This window comes from Anabrus simplex, chromosome 1 (assembly GCF_040414725.1).
Source record: "Anabrus simplex isolate iqAnaSimp1 chromosome 1, ASM4041472v1, whole genome shotgun sequence".
Lineage (NCBI taxonomy): Eukaryota > Metazoa > Arthropoda > Insecta > Orthoptera > Tettigoniidae > Anabrus > Anabrus simplex.
In genome coordinates, this window is record NC_090265.1 from 527,029,524 (window position 1) to 527,050,020 (window position 20,497).

Sequence of the window (20,497 nt, forward strand, 5' to 3'; positions counted from 1 at the left end):
AACTGTGGTAAAGTTCGTTCGACAGGAACAATAAAATGAGTTTCAACAATCCTATTCCCGGCGCTTTTGGAGAAGTAGAACGAATTTGGTAAGTCTACTTTTATGATAAATAATTTTCCAGTTTAAATAAATGGCCAGTCCATATACAGTTGTAAGAAAGAGACGTCTCATCCTAGCAAAGACAAGTTCAAATGAAATAAATGATGTTTTATCAGCTCGCTCTCCTTACAATATTATATGGGCCTCCATCATAACGATATGATATGAATATTTGTAACTAGGTATGCCTTTCATAATAATATTAGCCACTTATTTTCTGTTAGAAATAGCACGTTGCATTAGAACCGGTTATAAAATGGTCACGCTATAGCATTGTGTGTGAGCGTCCAATTATATCATTGAGCCTGCAATTCCGTTCAAAATACACTCAACTCGAGGAAAGCGTTAATCCTTAGTTTTGAAACACTCAAACAGAGGGAGGATGTGGCTAAATATCGGGCCACGACGATCATACACGAACTTAGCCGTTGCTGGCTCCTGATTGTCAGGCGCTATAAGAGCATCCAGAGTTAAGAAAAGACTACAGGCCTTATGGACCTGCTGCCTTCCACTGTTGTCATACTCGCTCACTCACCGCGGCTCGGACACTGCTTGTAAAATACAGTGATGACACAAAATTATACATCGCTTGGTACAGCTGTTGCAAGACTAATAATAATATAAATGCCAGATTATCTCCCGTCATTAATGAAATTACAGTCATGAAATTTCGTAAGAGTTTGAACATGCAGGGATGCGAACTAAATAATAATAATAATAATAATAATAATAATAATAATAATAATAATAATAATAATAATAACATGCATGTCCAGAAACCGAAATGATTGTCTTGTTTCTTATATCTGAGAAAGTTTCATGATCGTTGTTGCTTTAAGGGAGCGCAGTGCTGACTGTATTAGCCCCCAGAAATATTTCATTATTAAGGCAAATACTATGTGGTTACAACACAGGAAGCTGACGGCAAGATATCTCTATCTCGGTGATGTATCCTTCAGCTCATTTCAGACTCGTATGTGACAACAGATGCAAGCAGTGGATGCAAGGGCTTGATGTTTATCACAAAATACGATCATTTAAATATTCTTCCGCAACATAAAATACAGAATGCTGAATGACCTATTCGTATGATTTCTTAAAATCAGGTAGTTCGGGGTTGCTGTTTACGGAAGTGAGAATTGCGTTCAGAGTTGGCGGTTCATCTCTAAAATAGAATTCATGAACAGTGCGCCGTATTCCACTTCTGACAAAATCATCGTATTTAATGAGTCTGGAATTTCTGCGAATGAACTTTTTTCTTTCCCGCTTCTTGCTGGGACTCTGGAGTGGCCCTTCGCTGGCTTCCTTCCTTATTTTGAAGACGGAAAACCTCGAAATTCCTAAAACGGCTTTATCTACTACCCAGTTTACACTTCGTCCTGGATGCTTTGTTTTCAAATATGAAAATGAATTAAGCACCATTTGCCGTTCGTTTCTCCTGACAACTTCACTACTTCTCCTTTTCACATGTTCAGCTATAATTTAAATGTATTACTCGCTGATTGATTATATAAAATACTAAACAAACAAAAACAATACACGATACAAACAACCAAAAGCAATGCAATGCACGAAAAATGAAACACAATACACCGTACTGTATTTATAACAAAACACTATGCGCCCGAGGAAGACGATCACTTGACTCTGCCGAATATCTCCCTTACATAAGCAATCACTGTAATGAGTGACACACACAAAAACGGAAACATGCCGCGCTGACTTCACCAATGATGACTCGCAGTGGTTAAGCCAAATACTTTAATACACATCATATTAAAGTATTTGGTTAAGCTGAGTTATTACACGTGTTTGACTACTGTACACACTTCCGCACTACACGCTGAAATGCGGCGCGCAATGCGACAAGCATGGCCGGCTGTTCCGTGTACTGAACCGCATATACGATATTTAAAAGGATAAACTCAAAGATATCAAAATGATTTTACGTCTTCTTCAGTATTGTATGGCACAACCTATGCTTGTTTGATAAGAAAAATTATATATTTTAATAGGAATTCATTATAATTTTTATATACATGTAGAGCTAAAGTGGGTAACACCAATAGAAGTAAAAGCCCATAAGGCCTGTAGTCTTTTCTTAACGCTGGATGCTCTATAGAACAAAGTCAGTCACCAAGAACCTTGAGTCAGTCAGTGAATGTAGCGTTTGCTGTGCTGCGAGAAGTAAAGTAATGATTACGTTTTATAGTATTAAAATGATTTACCGTTATATTGCTGTCATTATCCTCGTGGTAATCGACTATGCCTGTTGCATTAAACATTGTAAGTAATTTCTATGAAGTGACTGTGTTTTCCTTAGATCATTAATACTATACAAGGTCTGAGTGCGCATGGCGCCACCTCGTCCATGTTGCGGTTTGAAGCCAACGTCTCGATCAGCTGACTCAGGGGGGGGGAGGTAATTTGAAGCAGAGTCTGAGAGGATATCAGGAAATTGTCAAACAGTGACATTCGAAAAGGCGTCGAAATCGGAATATGAGATGCACCCTGCTTAGCTGTTGTGGTTAAGCGTAAATTACAATAAATGTAAGAGAATAAATAAATGTAAGAGAAGTATTTTTTTTCCAATTACCGCATCATATTGGGATTAACAGCTGAAAGGTAACCTCTGAAAGTTGTCCGTAAGGAAGTGTAGCCTAATTTTAAATATAAATGCGACTGAAATCGACAATAAACACTTCATAACTTCCAAAAACAACTTTAAAATACTGTATTTACCGTGCTTGGTGTACTTTTGACTGACATAGGCCTACTTCAAACCAATACCCAACAACACAAGATGCAAAGAGTGACACATAGCCTACAGGACCATTATGGAAAGAAAAGAACACAAGTATCATACTTAAGTGATCCATACACCACCAACAGATGGCAGCAAAAATGAACTCTCCAGGGTAAACTATAAACGGGTACCATAACAAGAAATATTAACTTATCATAAGTTATAAAAATTCATAATACAGTAGGGTCAACTGCATATCAATTGGCACTGGTTGTAGTACCTATTTATGCCTATGAAGCAGGGATCTGTTATAATATGCTGCTTCAAGAACAACAAAATAATAATAATAATAATAATAAAGGGATACATAAAATGCTACTCAGGTAAAATTTCACTCCACTGCCACCTACTAAATTAAGCTTAGTTTAAAGCCCAACATAAACTAATCCACATGCCACATTTTAAGTAGGCCTAAAAATAGGAGGTCACATCTGAAGAAAAGAAAACATCCTGCAGCATTCAGTAATGTTATTCCCAAAGTACAGAAACAAGACATTTATATTGGCATGTCTTGTAATTTAAGAATGAATTTCTATAAAAATCAACCTGACTCCTAGACAGAATGATTAGAGGGAATATGCCTAAAAGTAGAACACTAATACAAATCAGTGAAACTAGCATACCACACCAGCATCCTCTTACATAAGCAACTTGAGTCTATATAAATATTCCAGTCACAGGAAGCATAGAAATCCTCATATAGGCCTACACACTCTAACACGTTTATATAGCAAATGCAATAATTATATTATAAAGCAGCCTACCTTATATTACTGGTTCCTGATAAGAACAGTCTTTGTGTGAAAGCTTCGTACCCTGACACTGTGAACTTTTTCTGTTTCAAGCCGTGCTTTATGGTGGAACCTCACTTTAAAGTATTCCATCAAAACTGTTCGCTTCAGCTGATGAATGTGGTTGTCAAGGGGCGGAGAAGCAAATGTATGCTCCTGAAGTTCATCAAACACTTCTCTCTTAGCATGGTTCAGTACTGCCATTACAAGTACATTTAAAGGGCCTTCATCCTTGTCATTTTGTGCTGGAATTATCGCATCATCTTTTCACCTTCCCTGCAGAGGTAAATCACATCTAATGATGGGATTGAAAGGCCACCTCTGTTTCTCCTCTTCAGGAGTGCTGAATGTGAAACTGCTGTTTGGAGAACCACCTTACAAACATCACATTTAACTGCTTTGTGTAATCTTTTCACAACAAAACCTGCTATATATTCCACTACATCCTCAACATACAGTATCAAGTTGGCTGGGTGTGGAATGTAGTCATGATCATGACTAACAAAAAGTACATCAATACTGTTGGCAGGCAGATGAATAGGATCACCAGTTATTTGACTGCGGTCTCTACAATTCATAATTACAGTAGGGTCAACTGCAGAGCAATTGGCACTGGTTGTATCTGTATATGGAGCAAAAAGTCCTTTATATGCTGCTTCAAACTGCCTAGCTGTGGGGTTGTTATGACCACCATGACTCCTAATGGCACAAAAAAATACTTCCAGGTGATTCTGACTAAGTTTGTAGGTGAGCAGAAAATGCATCTTCAGCTGTGGCATGTTCAAAATCGAGTCATACACTCCTAAGACAGACTTTAGACACACAATCAAACATATGAAACCAGTTTTCCTAGAGCACCTCACTAGACAAACACCACCATCCATCTCTTGCCGTGATTGTATATATATATTCAATAGCCTCCTGAATGTAGGCCCTCGTACTGTGGATATTCTCTGCTTTCAATGGTTTCTGCCATCCCTTTGAACAAAGATTACGGCTGTTCATGATATCAAATATATTGTTTCATGAGCCTAACAAAGTTTACAGTCTCCTCACACCCTTGAAACTGAGGAAGATTTAATTCTCTGTCACAGTATGTCATTGCACTTGCAACACTTTCACTGAATGTTTGTGTGGCGAGCTTTACTTTCATGGGTTCCTTCTCCCAGTGAATGTGCCTTTTTGGTAAGTTTTGTTCCTAGATGAAGGCCCTCGATACTCTGAAGTTTCTCTAACTCTTCTAAGTACCTCCAATCTATGACATTATCACCCCTGGCAAAAGTTCTCTTAGCTCCTAAAGTATTCCTCACTAATTTTATAGCATGGCAAGCATCTAGAAGAATAAACACTTTAGAATCATTTGAGGGATTTTCAAACCAGTTCACCATATTATTTTCATCAAAAGAAGCTCCCAGACAATGGGCCATGGATAAATTAGAAGCAGCACCATAAAAAGTAACTGACGCTACAATTACATTTAGGTCATTTAATAATTTAAGGGCCGGGCTGAGTGGCTCAGACGGTTAAGGCGCTGGCCTTCTAACCCCAACTTGGCAGGTTCGATCCTGGCTCAGTCCGGTGGTATTTGAAGGTGCTCAAATACGACAGCCCCGTGTCGGTAGATTTACTGGCACGTAAAAGAACTCCTTCGGGACTAAATTCCGGCACCTCGGCGTCTCCGAAGACCTTAAAAAGTAGTTAGTGGGACGTAAAGCAAATAACATTATTATTATTATTATTAATAATTTAAGGCACTCAATCACTAGGTTTGCTCTTTCCGAGCCACTTAAACCGTTAATCAAAATATAACCCACTGAAATTTTCCAGTGTCCATTTAGTGAGACCACCATAAACACTAAAGCCTTCTTGGCTTCTGGTAAATCCTGATCCTCGATTTCAGTACCACAATTCACATAACCAAGAAATTGTTTTCCATCAAATTCAATGTGCTTCCGGATGCATATTTCATCCATCATCAGTGCACACACTAGGGGCTTTCCATTGATAGCCATCTCCTTCCCTTTCGAAATGAGAGCAGTTGCAGCCTCTGAACTGAATCCTGGCTTACCATCCACCGACTGATACCACTTCTGCAGTGTACTTGGATGGGGCAAACCATGAGGAAATACATTCCTCAAGTAGCTGTACGCACGATTTGAATAGAAATTCAATGGAAGTGCAATGCAGCGTAGGTAGTTCTGCTCTTGTATTACCATCCTTTGTTCGCATCAGAAGTTGGGCAGCAGCAGGAGAAAGACATTTCTGGAACAATGGAAGTTAAAAGGTGCATTATGCTTTTTCACAAGTTAATTTATGATATTACATTATTTTTGAAATATTTGTTTAACAGAGATTGTGATACAATAAAAACAAATTACAGACTTCTAAAGGCTCCAAATTTTATGTATGTATGTCTGTCTGCTAGGTCATCAACCCAGAGACTGGTTGGATCCTCAAATAGCACCACCAAAGGCTAGCGGATATAGGGAAACCGAAAAAAAATATTTAAGTTGTTGTTTTCTTACCTCAATCGTGCAAGCAGCATCTTCAGTTATCATTATTTTCTCCTTCAGATGGTTTAGTAAGGCTTTCCCATTCTGCAACTGATTAATAGCTCGCCGATACTTCTGCCTTTCCAATTTTAGCTTCTTATGGGATTTATGAATAACATCCCTGGCAACCTGCATGAAGTTCTGGGCTTTCCTTGGTGACTTTACCATTTCCTCAGTGTAATCACCAACATAAGATTTTCTGAACACATTTGTTTTAGGAAGAGACTCATTCTCTTCTTCTTGAGGAATACTGAAAAAAATATGAAAATTATAAGGGTCAACAACAAAAATGTCTTGCCTAGTAACCTAATATGCTGCAATAGATGTTGCAGTTGAACAGTATGTTAAATGTCTTAAACACAAATATTTCACATAAGGATGACAGGCCACATTCCTGCATAAATCTATGGAAAATAATTTTTAAAAAAATAAGCTCACACACAACTTGTTGATGCAGCAGGATCCACTTGATGTTTCTTCTTCACAGGAGGTTTTCTCCTCTTCTCAGCTGGTAAAAGGTGGGGTGGAAAATTAAAAATTGTTGGTACTGCATTTGGCTTCAGTTTAACTCCCACACCAAATGCTTCATTATCAAAACATTCCAGTGAAAAATGCTTAGAGCATAATCTTGAATGCTTTCCAGGCAAGAAATTATCTCTTCTTAATGCAACTACCCATTGCTTTTTTCCTTGTCTCATCAGCAGGAAAACTGAAATCAATAAAAGCACAGTATTCAAAATTGCTGTAACCGGGAAACTGGAACTGTAACCAATAAAATAAATTACATGTAATTGTACGTATTCTACAGACACCTGACAACAACTGTATGAAACCCCTTACATCATCATCATATTTAGGTAAATATTTACTTACCCGTGAAAGAAAATGCCAGATCCTTTTTTGAAGGTCTCCTTGCATCCATACGCTACGCAATAGTGCACCATCGCTTCATTAACAGTAGCTAAAAGTCACTTTTAAGTATGCTGATCACTATTCTCGCCTACAACACAATGTTCAAAACTCTTGCACTACCCACCGGTCAGCTGATTGAGATCCTTGCTTCAAGAATGTGACATCATCAGTCATCTATTGGATATATGATCAAAGGTGTTTTCGTTGCATTTTGGGGAACAACTCAAAGAGGAAGCAAATACAGTAGAGACAATACGAGACACTTCCGGATTTAGCCTTGTTAAAATGGGAGACAAGTCACAAGTGGCACTCCTAGTGGCTTGACCTGAAAATTCGCACTAAATTCAAATATCAATGGAAATGTATATACGGAAATGGATAAATAAATTACGTCGAGAAAGAAAGTGTTACTAAGATATTAACTTCAAAGTTGCTAAAGCAATTCTGGATAAATGAATGAAGAATTATTTAACAGGTTATTATTTAAAGACTGAAATTAGACATATAATCAAGATGTGAAATGGACTGCTGTGAAAGGGCTTCATCTTTCATTTATGCATTACTTTTTTAGCTTTAGAATTCCTGCCTGAACGTTCACAGCTAGAATTTTCTATTTTCTCATTTAAAAACATTTAAAAGCATTGTATCATCATATTAAAACAGTTGTCAAGAAAAATATTGGCACATTCCTTACACACATATTTCAATGAATTTACATTTAAGAGTTGGACAGTTTTCCTTTTAACTTGAAGCCTACTAACAGAAAGAAAATCTATAAATTTAGCCTCAAAAACATTCAAACTTCCCCTATAAGGAATACTTGCCATAATGCCATTACATTAGGGCAAAGAAAATTTGCATCATCATATTGTTTCAACAAAATATGTACATTTCTTAAATCACCCATATTTTCTGCAGTGCTTGACAATGCATTACGGCATTCCAAATGGGATAACTTGGAGCACAAACCAGCCACGCTCATATGCATAAGTATTTTCCTGAATTAAATCAAACCCACAGCTCACACCTACAACAACAACACATTGGTATTGAAAGTTAACTGCTACACTATACAATAAAATATGCGTATTATATTTTAAGCCAGTTAAAATATGGGTTGAGCAGGTCAGAAGATTATGAAGTACTATAAAAATCTCTGTCACTGGAAGAATATATATGCAAACACAATATTACTTACATTTTCTTGTCACGAGGGGAACGGAAGAAAGTCCGCGCATTCTTCTCTACTTCATAGTTACTGCAGCCAAACACAGCACATACCTTTCCCCTCATGTTGAGATGAGATATCAAGGAATGACACACGTTACTATTTAATTATGTCAACTCACTGAAAACGCATAAATAACACCAAAACTTCACACACAAATACACGTGCTCTTATGACAGAATCAGTAGTTCTCAGGTCAATCCGCTAGAGAGAGCTCTGATAGCTGTCCCTCGATATCTCGCTTAGTGTCGCGTATTGTCTCTACTGTATTTGGAGGAAGTAAGGTACTAATTTTCCCTAGGACTGTCAACTTGATTACTTGACAGTAAAAACAGGTACCAATGCGCTTGTTTAAGTGTGTTGTTTTCTGCTGGTTTAGTAGATTATAATCTCTCCTTCCTTGTTTTACCCTTGACTGGGCGTGGTGACATCTGTCTATCTATCTACTAAAGTTTTCATTACCCACCCTGAGGGGGTGGGGCGGGCCACCTAGAAAGGAACGCTTTCTCTCTGGCCAGGAGATGAAGACGTTGAGTGGGTGTGAGGAATATGTAGGATGGGTGAGGAGTGATTTGAAAAGTAGTGGGCGGTGGTATGGGCATTGACTTAACTGAGGGAATATTTATTATAAATATGGGGGAAAAGGACACAACAGACTTATTTGATATTGACACGAACAAGACATACATTTTTGATTATCGTACATGGACCGTACAATGCTTTTTTGGCAGAAGTAATGACGTAGAACATATAACATTGAGTATAGTAATGGACGGGAAAACTTATAACAATTTAATAGTAGTTGGATGTGTACACAGTTTTTTTTCGATTGAATCTATATATATAAAATGAGAGTTTTGTCTGTACATTGCTCAGAATCTGAAAAGAATTGTATTTCTTTATCGGTCATGTCCACAGTAACAAGGAAATGCACTTTTTTCTTTTCCGTAATTTCTGTCTGTCTGTCTGTACACGCATCACTAGAAAACGGCTAAAGAGAAATTAATGAAAATCGGTATACAAAGTTGGAGAATAAGTCGTTACAATCTAGGATATAAATAATTTTATTCACACTGAATGAAATTGTAGTTTAGGGGAAAGCCTAAAATTTAATTTTCAAATATTTATGTCATTAGTGGTCCTATCTTAATACAAATTGGTATGCAAAGCCGGCGAATAAGCAGCTACAATCTAGGCAATAAATAATGTTATTCACGCTGAGTGAAATGGTAGTTTAGGGGAAGGCCTAAAACTTAATTCTTAAATATTTACATTATTAGTGGTCCTATCTCATTGAAAATTGGTATGCGAAGTCAGAGAATGAGCCACTAAAATCTAGGCTATAAATAATTTAATTCACGCTGAGTGAAATGGTAGTTTAGTGGAAGGCCTAACATTTAATTCTCAAATATTTATGTTATTAGTGGTCGTACCGATAAATACTACATAACCAAAGTTATATAGAATTAAATTTCCGACCATTTATGTCTTATATATTTTTACCGTAGCAGGTATGATAACACAGATATTCCTGAATTTGTATTTTTGTTGCTAAGTCCATATCAGCGCCGAGCCACGGGAAAATGGGTTCACAGAATTGAATGAAAATCGGTATATAGAGTCGGGGAATAAGAAACTATAGTCTAAGCTATAAACAATTTTATTCACCTTGGATGAAATTGTAGTTTAGGGTAAGGCACTTGAAATGTAATTTTTAAATACTTATATTATTGGTCCTTTCGAAAAGTACTACATAACAAAATTTATAGAGAATACAATTTCCAGTCACTTGCGTTTTATTCAGTTTAAAGTTACAGACTATGATAAGAGTGGTATTTCAGCGTCGGAAGAAAACTGAATGTGAAGGGCTACAATATCGCAAGTGCATAACATTGATCAACAATAACATTACATTGACCATTGTTTGTAGTGTTGTTCTTTGTCTCTTATGCTGCCTCTCAACTCCGATAGATGGGATTGCTGTTGCGTACCGAGTATAATAGCCTGACTGAATATTGGCGGGAAATGACCGGGGAGTTAGAAAACTTTCTTCTTTAGCATGCCATTCGTCTGGTTCATACATTTTCTGATACAGCTGGTACGTAACTCTCTGGTTCATCATAGTATTCCAGCCATTCGATCCCTACTCTGACGCGCTGTTTTGAATGAGCAGTGGGCATACATAAGGTCTGTGGCCCAGTCTGGAATAACAATTAGGGCTATTCCAAATTATAGCACCACAATTCACTAAATAACTCAACATTGAACCCTGAAAAGAGCCATTTCCTAAGGAGAGCTTCTTCCTCTTCATTTTTATTAAATTCTACATTCATTTTATCCCAAATTAGCAGTGAAGAAGGGGTTTCTCCTCTGGCTTGGAGGAAAAATTTGCCTCAAAGTCAGATAGATTTTTCCGCCGCCAGTGTAGTGAATTGATACTTTCCGACTCATCGGGTACTCCTAGGAAACAGATTAGTAAAAGGGCATAGTTTTTGCCCTGGGAGTCGCCACTATTCGAACACCTCCTCGCCGAAAAGGGACGGAGAGTGTTCACGGCATACGGCAATCTGCGGCTTAGTCATTCTAGCTCCGGAACTTTGGACTGTTAGATCAGCAGCTTAGTCCTGTTCGTTAAAAAGTGAGAAAATGTGTTGTTTTTCATTTGATCAAGTATTTTGTATGAAAGCATTGCTTTTAATCGCGCCATTCCTACTGACGTCATTGTAATGACGTATGTTCATTTCAGTTAGGAAAACCACTAAGACAGTATTTCTAAGGATGTAAAAAGGCAGGTGGAGAGTGAGTGTCTACCATTATGATGAACTCTCCCCAACCTGATTGTGACTGAAGGTATGCAAGCAGGGCTACCATGACAGTGAAAGTTCCCTAATTCAGTCTTCATATGAGAAAAGATGTTTGGTGACCTCCCTGTCGCGTTTCTAGAGTAACGTTAAGAGCTATGCAATTTCATACAATCTTGCTCACAAAGTGTACACTACCTAACCTAGAATTCTGTATACAATGTAGAATTCCGTAGCGAAGCACGGGTACATCAGCTGGTATAAGTATAAATTATAATGATTGGATGGAATGTTGCTATAATATTCTTATACAAGAGATGGGTGACTGAATGGGTGGCTATATTTCTACAAAATAGAACTCGGAGAATTAGAGTAGGCGAAGCTTTATTTGACCCTGTAATAATTAAGAGGGGAATTCCTGAGGGAAATATTATTGGACCTTTGTTTTCTTATATATATCAAGGATATGTGTAAAGAAGTGGAATCAGAGATAAGGTTGTTTGCAGATGATGTTATTCTGTACAGAGTAATAAATAAGTTACAAGGTTGTGAGCGGCTGTAGGGTGACCTCAATAGTGTTGTGAGATGGACGGTGGGCAATGGTATGATGATAAATGGGGTTAAAAGTCAGGCTGTGAGTTTCACAAATAGGAAAAGTCCTCTCAGTTTTAATTATTGCATAAATGGGGTGAAAGTTCCTTTTGGGGATCATTGTAAGTACCTAGGTGTTAATATAAGAAAAGACCTTCATCGGGGTAATCACATAAATATGATTGTTAATAAAGGGTACAGATCTCTGCACATGGTTATGAGGGGTTGTAGTAAGGATGTAAAGGAGAGGGCATATAAGTCTCTGGTAAGACCCCAACTAGAGTATCGTTCCAGTGTATGGGACCCTCACCAAGATTACTTGATTCAAGCACTGGAAAAAATCCAAAGAAAAGCAGCTCGATTTGTTCTGGGTGATTTCCGACAAAAGAGTAGTGTTACAAAAATGTTGCAAAGTTTGGGCTGGGAAGACTTGGGAGAAAGGAGACGAGCTGCTCGATTAAGTGGTATGTTCCGAGCTGTCAGTGGAGAGATGGCGTGGGAGGACATTGGTAGTTTGAGTGGTGTCTTTAAAAGTAGGAAATATCACAATATGAAGATAAAGTTGGAATTCAAGAGGACAAATTGGGGCAAATATTCATTCATAGGAAGGGGAGTTAGGGATTAGAATAACTTACCCAGGGAAATGTTCAATAATTTTCCAATTTCTTTGTGATCATTTAAGAAAAGGCTAGGAAAACAACAGATAGTTAATCTGCCACCTGGGCGACTGCCCTAAATGCAGATCAGTAGGATTGATTGATTGATTGATTGATTGATTGATTGATTGATTGATTGATTGATGAGTTGAACATGGATAAAGGAGTCGCATTGCAAATTATATGTGTATAAGAAGGGGGATGCCAACACGGCCTCATGCACAAGATGGTAATAATTATAATGGGAGGTGAAATAGAATGCTTGTGTGTTATTGATGGTGATAAGGGAACAGGGAGGGTATCCAGGGTGTGTGTCCCGTCACAGGCCTCGGTCGGCTGCCATCCTAGGGTGGGTGAAGGGAACGATAGAGGTGAAGTGGGGACTGGATGAAGATTGGGGAACGGGGAGCATGGGCGATTAAGGAGTTGCGTTAGGGGATGGGTTCAATTTAGGGCACGAAGGACGGCTCGTTGGACATGGATGAGGGCGAAGGAATCTAGTTTGGGAAATGGGAAGATGTCATATTATTAATTCAGCCCGGCTGTCAAGGTTTTCACACCCTACGCAACGATTGTCATTTGACTTTCACACACATGAAACGATTGTCGTTTGTTTACACGCTAGTGGCCTTCTCGGGAAGGATGATCAGTGCTGACAACCTCTGTACTTAGGAACTAATGCTGGGTGGTGCTTCAATATTTGGAGGGGCAAGCAAAGGTGTTCTGGGGGTGTAAGCCCCCAGGTTAGAAGCCACAAAGCGGCCCTAAGCCTTTATTTTCATGTGGAAACACGATTGGTCTTGACTGGTTCTTGCCGTGCGGACGGTTAGGATAGGACCTGGACAAGGCCACTGGTCTAGAGTGGTTCTTGCCATGTGGACAGTTAGGATAGGATCTGGACAAGACCGATGATATAGGGACAAGCAAAGGGGATCCGGGGGCATAAGCTCCCAGGTTAGAAACCGCAAAGTGGCCCTAGGCCTGTACTTTCCTGTGGAAACACGATTGATTTGGACTGGTTCTTGCCGTGCGGACGGTTAGGATAGGACCTGGACAAGACCATTGGTGGGGTTGGTAATGGATTATGATTAACGTTATTGACGGGAGCGAGATCATGTGCCACTTCACATTGGCCAATAGGATTGCAAGTAGCTACTTCAGAAATGAAAATGGCGTATAACAGTCTTCATTATGTTATAAAAGTAAATGTACTTCTTCGGGCGGGATCGTGGGATCGTGGACATCGCAATAAACACATCTCTCCTCTGAGATGCTCTCCAAGTAAGATTTAATTAATTTCCACTTTATATACAGTAACATTATTGATAAGATGACAGTCGGGCTGAAGTAATACCGATGTCATAGAGGTTGGACATGAGGAAGGGGAGACGTAAAGCATGACGGACAAGGCGACGTTCTGTGGAAAGGAGTGGGCGGTACAAGGTAGGATTCGAGTGGGCGACAGCTGCCCAGGCAGTTAGGCCATAGATAATGGGGGACGGATAAAGGACTTGTCGGTTAAGAGGAGTTAAGACCCCACCGAGCGCCGGCTAACCGTTGGACCAGCTGGGCACGGGTGGTGGTGTTGAATTTGAGCTGGAGGAATTGGGGACGAAATGTTAGGTGTTGAACGAAATAGATTCCTAGGTATTTGAGGGTGGATTGAGAGGAGGTAGAGATTGTGGGGATTATGGGTGCTGCTGAATCTCTGGTGTTTGTGGCAAAAGAGGAGGGACTGGGTTTTAGATGGGTTGAGTTTAAGGTGCCACCGGTCACACCAGTAAGTGAAGGAGTCTAGGTAAGGTTAGACGGTATGGTTAATAGATTGGATGGAGTAGAGGGGGACGAGGATGGCGGTGTCATTCGCAAATTGAAGAAGTTGGATCGGGGTTGGAGGCTGGGGTATATCTGTTGCAAATAGGATAAAGAGGAGGGGAGAAAGTGGAGAGCTTTTTGGGACACCAAGTGCGAGAAGAAAACAGGAGGAAAGCTGTTGGTTAATGGAGATCTGGGTTGTGCAGTTGCTGAGGAAGGAAGAGAGAAACCGGATGCAGGAGAGAGGAAGAGCAAAGATATGTAGCTTAAATAGGAGGGCCAGGTGCCAGATGAAATCAAATGCTAGGTGGAAATCAAACGTGATTAAAAGGGTGAGATGGGCGCGATTGAATTTGTTGGATATGATTTGGACCAGACGAAGGAGTTGATCGATGATGGACAGGCCAGGACAGAAGGCGAATTGGGAGGGGGGAGTAAATGGTTACTGTATAGATGTGGATGGAGACGGCGAGCAAGGATTTGATCAAAGATTTTGGCAAGGCCTGTAATAAGGATGATGGGGCAGTAGGAGTCGAGGTCTGAGGGAAGTTTGCCGGATTTGGGGAAAAGGAGCATTGTGGTGTGTTTCCAGGATGAAGGGTAAAAGCAGATTCTAAGGATAAAGGTGTAGAGTGTGGCTAGGATGGTAAGAAGGATCGGAGGGGCTTGACGAATGTGTAGGTAGCAGGTCTTGTCAGGTCCAGGGGTGTTGTTACGTGTTTTGGATAGGACGGAACGGATTTCGGATGGGGGTCTAGGGGGTGGTTTGTGAGGGTGTGGTTCGTGGAGAGTGTGAGTGCGGGGGAGGAGGCTAGGTTTAGGTAAAGCTGATTGTCTGAAATACCAAATTAGTCAGCATGGGTGTTGAAACGGCGTTTGAAGTGCTGGGCGAAGAACTCCAGTTTCTCCGTGGTGTTGGCTGGAGCGATGCCATAATCAATGACCATGTATATAGGAGTAGATGATTGACCAAGGAGAGCGTTCAGCTTGCACCGATATTTGGATGTGTGTGCGTGGAGAGTATTGAGAGTGGTGCAGGTATGGGCCCAGGAGCGACTGGTGTGAGCTGCAAGGTAATTCCGGATAGTGTGGAGGGTCTGTCTATGTAGGCGGAGGAAGTAAGGATCGCGAGTGGATTTGAATTGACGAAGGTAGGATCGGGAGAGCTTTTGGAGGTGCATAAAACGTACGGATTGTTGACTGTTCAGTGGAAGAGGGGGCGTTTTCCAGGGCTTGGGATGGATGTGCAGAAATAGGACTGAAGGAGCAATCAATGTGGTTAAGTAGGTTTTGTGAACAATCCATTTCGATGTGGGAGGGGTATGTATATTAAGGTCTGCTAGGAGCAGAAAGTGGGGAAATATGTCACGGAGGTGGGAGATATAGGCCAGAGGTAGTGAGACGGGTGATAAATTTTGGCAACATGTAGGATTCGGGAGGGGAAATGTATTGTGGCAGCAATGGATTCAGTGAAGGAGAGAGGGTAAGGGGTTGTGAGGATGCGGGCTTGGAGTGACGTGCGTGAAGCTAGTGCGGAACCACCTCGGCCGATGTCATGGGGGTGGTCTGAGCGGTGTAGATTGAAGCCTAACTGGAGAAACTGATGATGCCGGAGCATAGTTTCATTGTGGAGGAGGACATGGGAGAGGTGTTGGGCTGTGAGGACTTGAAGATGGAGGCGTTTGGAGAGAAAGGACTGAATATTAAGGAAGAGGATAAACATGGGTTTAGGAGACCAGGATCGGAAGGGGTCTCTATCCATTATCAAACCAGGGTCTCAAGTGTGGTGAAATGGAAATGGGTGTTGAGGCCGGAGTTGGAAGTTAGAAAGTGCATATTAAGGATTTGGTTGGCTGCAGCTTGCAGTTGGGTTAGGACCGTGAGGCGATGGAATGGATGAATGTTAAAGAGGGAGACGGTGATGAATCAAATGATGTCCTCAAGGGTAGGAGGGCGAAGAGTGAGCTAGTTGGTTGGGTGGGGGTATCTATGGTGTGGATGGGGGTGACTAATTCAGGGTGGTTTTCAGGAGGGGTGGGACAGGCCTTGCATTGATGCGAGTACGTGGGGTGGGGTTCAGCACAGGTGTTGCACTTGGGTGGTTGTTGAACATGGGGTCAACAGGATGTAGGCTGTGGTTCTGAACAATGTCCGCACACCGGATGTTCGGCGGTGCAGTGTGCTGTTGGGTGCTGGTTATAAACCGTACCTTTCACAACGTATGGGGCGCGGGAAGGTTCCACCCTGTGGTGGTGGCTAAAAATGGAAACCCCACTATCAATGACTCTATCCATATTCTCAGTGGTGGGGAGTAGGATCCTCACCATAAAGGTGGGTCCTGATGATTTTCTGATGTGGAAGGCTTTCCGGACAGGAACGCCCTCCGCATTCAATTCGGAAACGATGGTGTCATCTGTGATATCCGGGTCCACTCCCTGGATTACACAACTGAACAGGCTGAGATGGGGGTGGTGGGGGGTGGAGGGTTTTTGGTGGTGGGAGTCGATAAGGGCTTCAGGGGTGATGTCGATCCTAATTGGGCGGCTCCGATGGTGTGGGTAAGCCGGCATGCAGCGTCCTCCCTGTTGACTTTAATGATTACACCATTAGAAGTTGGACGGATGTCAGCTATCTCGTGGAGTTGCATGTTGAATCTGACGAGCGTGGTGAAGATGTTTCTTGGCTGGCGGAATTCTGGCGAAGGGTTGTGGAGGAGAAAGGTGTGTGTGCCTTGGGAAGTTTTCTGAAGAGTACGGAGGTTAATAATTGGTCAGCGGGCTCGGAAGAAGGGTGGAAATTTGGAGATGGAGTTAATGTCTAGTGGGAGGTTTGGAGTGTCCCTGGGGGTGGTGGTTGATGATGTAGATGATCCTGATGATGTGGCGGCTTCCAAAAGGCGCTTCCGGGCGGTGTCGTCATCTGTTAGATTTGAGATTTCACAGCGATCCTGCTAGTTCTTTATGGGGCTGGCTCTGCTAGGTTTTGGCGGGATGGCAGCAGCGGAGTGATGAATGCTGTATGCTGGAGTGGTGATCGTCGAAGCGCTGGATGATAGCGAAATGTTGGTAGTGGTGGTGGTTGTGGTGGTGGCAGTACTGAACCTGGTGCTGTGACGAGTCTCTATCTCACAAGATTAGAAGGGGAAAAACCCTGGTTGACCTTTGAGCAAGCCCAGAATCCCTGGGGTTTGATGAACACAGCCGAATGAAGATGGGAGAGTCTCATAAAGTCCTGAGGTGACACCTCTTGTCAATCACTTAGTCCACCTTTTCAAACAGCGATAAACTGTCGTGACCTCATATGGTGTCAGATTTGATGCTGGGCACAGAGCACAAATAGAAGATAAACATCCCACTACTTGCGTTGTAGACGGCGAAGATGTGCGCATGGTGACATGTCACTAGCAGTTTTTGTAGAGCTGGGTACGGAGCAGGTGCTCCTATGATTGCAATCGGTAGTGCAAGTGTAGCGCTACATCCGGTATTCTCAGGAACCAATCGTTGCTGCAGTGGGTGAGCGGAGGTCGGGGGAACAGTACCTCCTCTTTGAACAGTGCTTCATGTGTGCTCACCTGCATTTTCATTAGTGGTGCGCAGCGGATGTGCTAGCGACGTGGTAAATGCTGCTTTATAAATATGAAGGTGAATATATGAAAATATGTAAATTAACATTTGTCGTTAGTGTTTAATTTGTCAATTACTATTTTAACAAATTGCTTTACATCGCTCTGTCTTATGGCAGACTGCCCAGTAGGCATGGGTGAGGGTGGGTCGCTCCTGAGCGAGTCGTTACAAATGAACAATTCCCTGCTCGCTCTGTACAAACGAGCGCTATCATTAAGAAAGAGGGAGAAATCTTACTTCTCATTCGCATGCTCAACGATTCTTCTCTCCGCTCCTGCCGGGCTGAGTGGCTCAGACCATTGAGGCGCTGGCCTTCTGACCCCAACTTAGCAGGTTCGATCCTGGCTCAGTCCGGTGGTATTTGAAGGTGTTCAAATATGTCAACCTCATGTCGGTAGATTTACTGGCACGCAAAAGAACTCTTCCGGGACAAAATTCCTGCACCTCGGCGTCTCCGAAAACCAAAAAAGTAGTTTGTGGGACGTACAGTAAAGTCAATAACATTATTATTTTATTCTCTCCGTTCCGCTCCACTCCTCGGCTACTCTTTTCTCCTCCTCCTAACAGCTCCAACTAAGCAAAACCCTGTTTCTATAACATGCGCTATACACAGAGAGGAAAGTTCAAATTCCAGCAGAAGTTGTGCTCTAGGTCAACCCATGTACATGTATAATACACACATACGTAATTCGTAACTAATGTGGTTGTAAAATACACTGCAGCTAGCCTACATATTTACACTACTCATGACTTCTGAATCAAACAACCATAATGAATTGTGTTCTACAACATTAATATCTCTGTATAGTTTTGAACTTCACTGAAATAAAAATAAAAATGAAATAACTTATATTTACACTTTGCTACATGTATATTTACACATTTTTCACTCGCTTAAATTAGCGTTCAAAAACAACATTTCTGGAACATGCCCTGTGAGGCGGCTCCTTTTATCGATCACAGTCTGGCCCACTTTAGAGAATACCATCTCACACGGTGTAGAAGTGGTCACTACACACAGGCACTTCATAGCAATTTGGTATAAAGAAGGATACACTTGTCTCTCTGACCACCATACCAGGGGATTTCTTTCGAGTGGCAACATCTGCTCTTACATGTTATGATTATCATATTTTGGTCCGTATTGAAATGTACAATAAAGTCAAATATGAAAGTTTATTTGTTCCACCTTTTCAGTGCATAAAAATAATTAAAAAAAGAATTAAAACTGTAGGGACATGTTTCGCTCTTTAATTAAGAGCATCATCAGCCTATATCTCAAACTGAAAGGTAAATAATAAGGTACCTGATTGTAATTAAATTAAATATAAATGTGAAGATGATGTTACAAATGGTGAGCGAAATGGTTGACCATAGTTTAAAGATTAAAATATGGATAGTCGTAAAATTTATACACCCTCCTGAAAGTCCTTGTTTAAATATAGCAAATAGGTGTCCTGTGGAGGTTGAGGGCGTGATAGAAAACTAATAGATCCTAAACAGATTGATTAACACATTAATGAATTAAATGTAACTGACAATTCCAAATGGTGCATTAATACATTGCTCACTTCAAGTGAGGTCTACGGTAAATTGCTATGTTGAAACAAGAAGAGTAGTAGAGAAAATTTGTCAGTGTTAAATATTTCGAACATTAGGAATAAATCAGAGTGGAGTTCAGATCCAATTCTTAAAATTTATAGCATAGAGACGCTTCTGTGGTCCATTTTAAGTGAGGTTTATAATATTATGTGAAGAAATAAAATTGTAGTCGTCCAGAAGTCCGAGAGAAGAAGGGTGCTTGATGGTAAGTGGCTTGTCAAATGGTAGTTGGAAGGAGTAACTTGTGTAGTATTGAAAGAGAAATTAGGATTGAAGTCTTTTTATAGTAATGTTGAAATAGGTTGGCTTAAAGAAGAGTTGAAGAGAAAATGTTGTTTGTACTAAAAAGACTTCAATCCTAATTCCTCTTTCAATTCTACACAAGTAACTCCTTCCAACTACCATTTGATAAGCCACTTACCATCAAACACCCTTCTTCTCTCGGACTTCTGGAGGACTACAATTTTATTTCTTCACAAAATATTATAAACCTCACTTAAAATGGACCACAGAAGCGTCTCTATGCTATAAATTTTAAGAATTGGATCTGAACTCCACTCTGATTTATTCCCAACGTTCAAAATATTTCACACTGATAAATTTTCTCTACTACTCTTCTTGTTTCAACATAGCAATTTACCGTAGATCTCACTTGAAGTGAGCAATGTATTAATGCACCATTTGGAATTGTCAGCTACATTTAATTCATTAATGTGTTAATCAATCTGTTTAGGATCTATTAGTTTTCTATTACGCCCTCAACCTCCACAGGACACCTATTTGCTATATTTAAACAAGGACTTTCAGGAGGGTGTATAAATTTTATGACTATCCATATTTTAATCTTTAAACTATTGTCAACCATTTCGCTCACCATTTGTAACATCATCTTCACATTTATATTTAATTTAATTACAATCAGGTACCTGATTATTTACCTTTCAGTTTGAGATACAGGCTGATGATGCTCTTAATTAAAGAGCAAAACATGTCCCTACAGTTTTAATTCTTTTTTAAAATT

General features: G+C 40.5%; 1 protein-coding gene across 3 annotated transcripts in view; it reads left to right on the top strand.

The window, feature by feature from the left end:
- Window positions 1-2,229: 2,229 nt before the first annotated feature.
- The window catches only part of LOC136857087 (transferrin), a 389,183-nt gene continuing 370,915 nt past the window's right edge, over window positions 2,230-20,497 (top strand). For all 3 annotated transcript variants that reach the window (XM_068225055.1, XM_067135471.2, XM_067135472.2), the window contains exon 1: window positions 2,230-2,385. In XM_068225055.1, coding sequence (XP_068081156.1) covers window positions 2,295-2,385 — 91 coding nt within the window. In that variant the 5' untranslated portion in view covers window positions 2,230-2,294. The remainder of the gene's footprint in view (window positions 2,386-20,497) is intronic.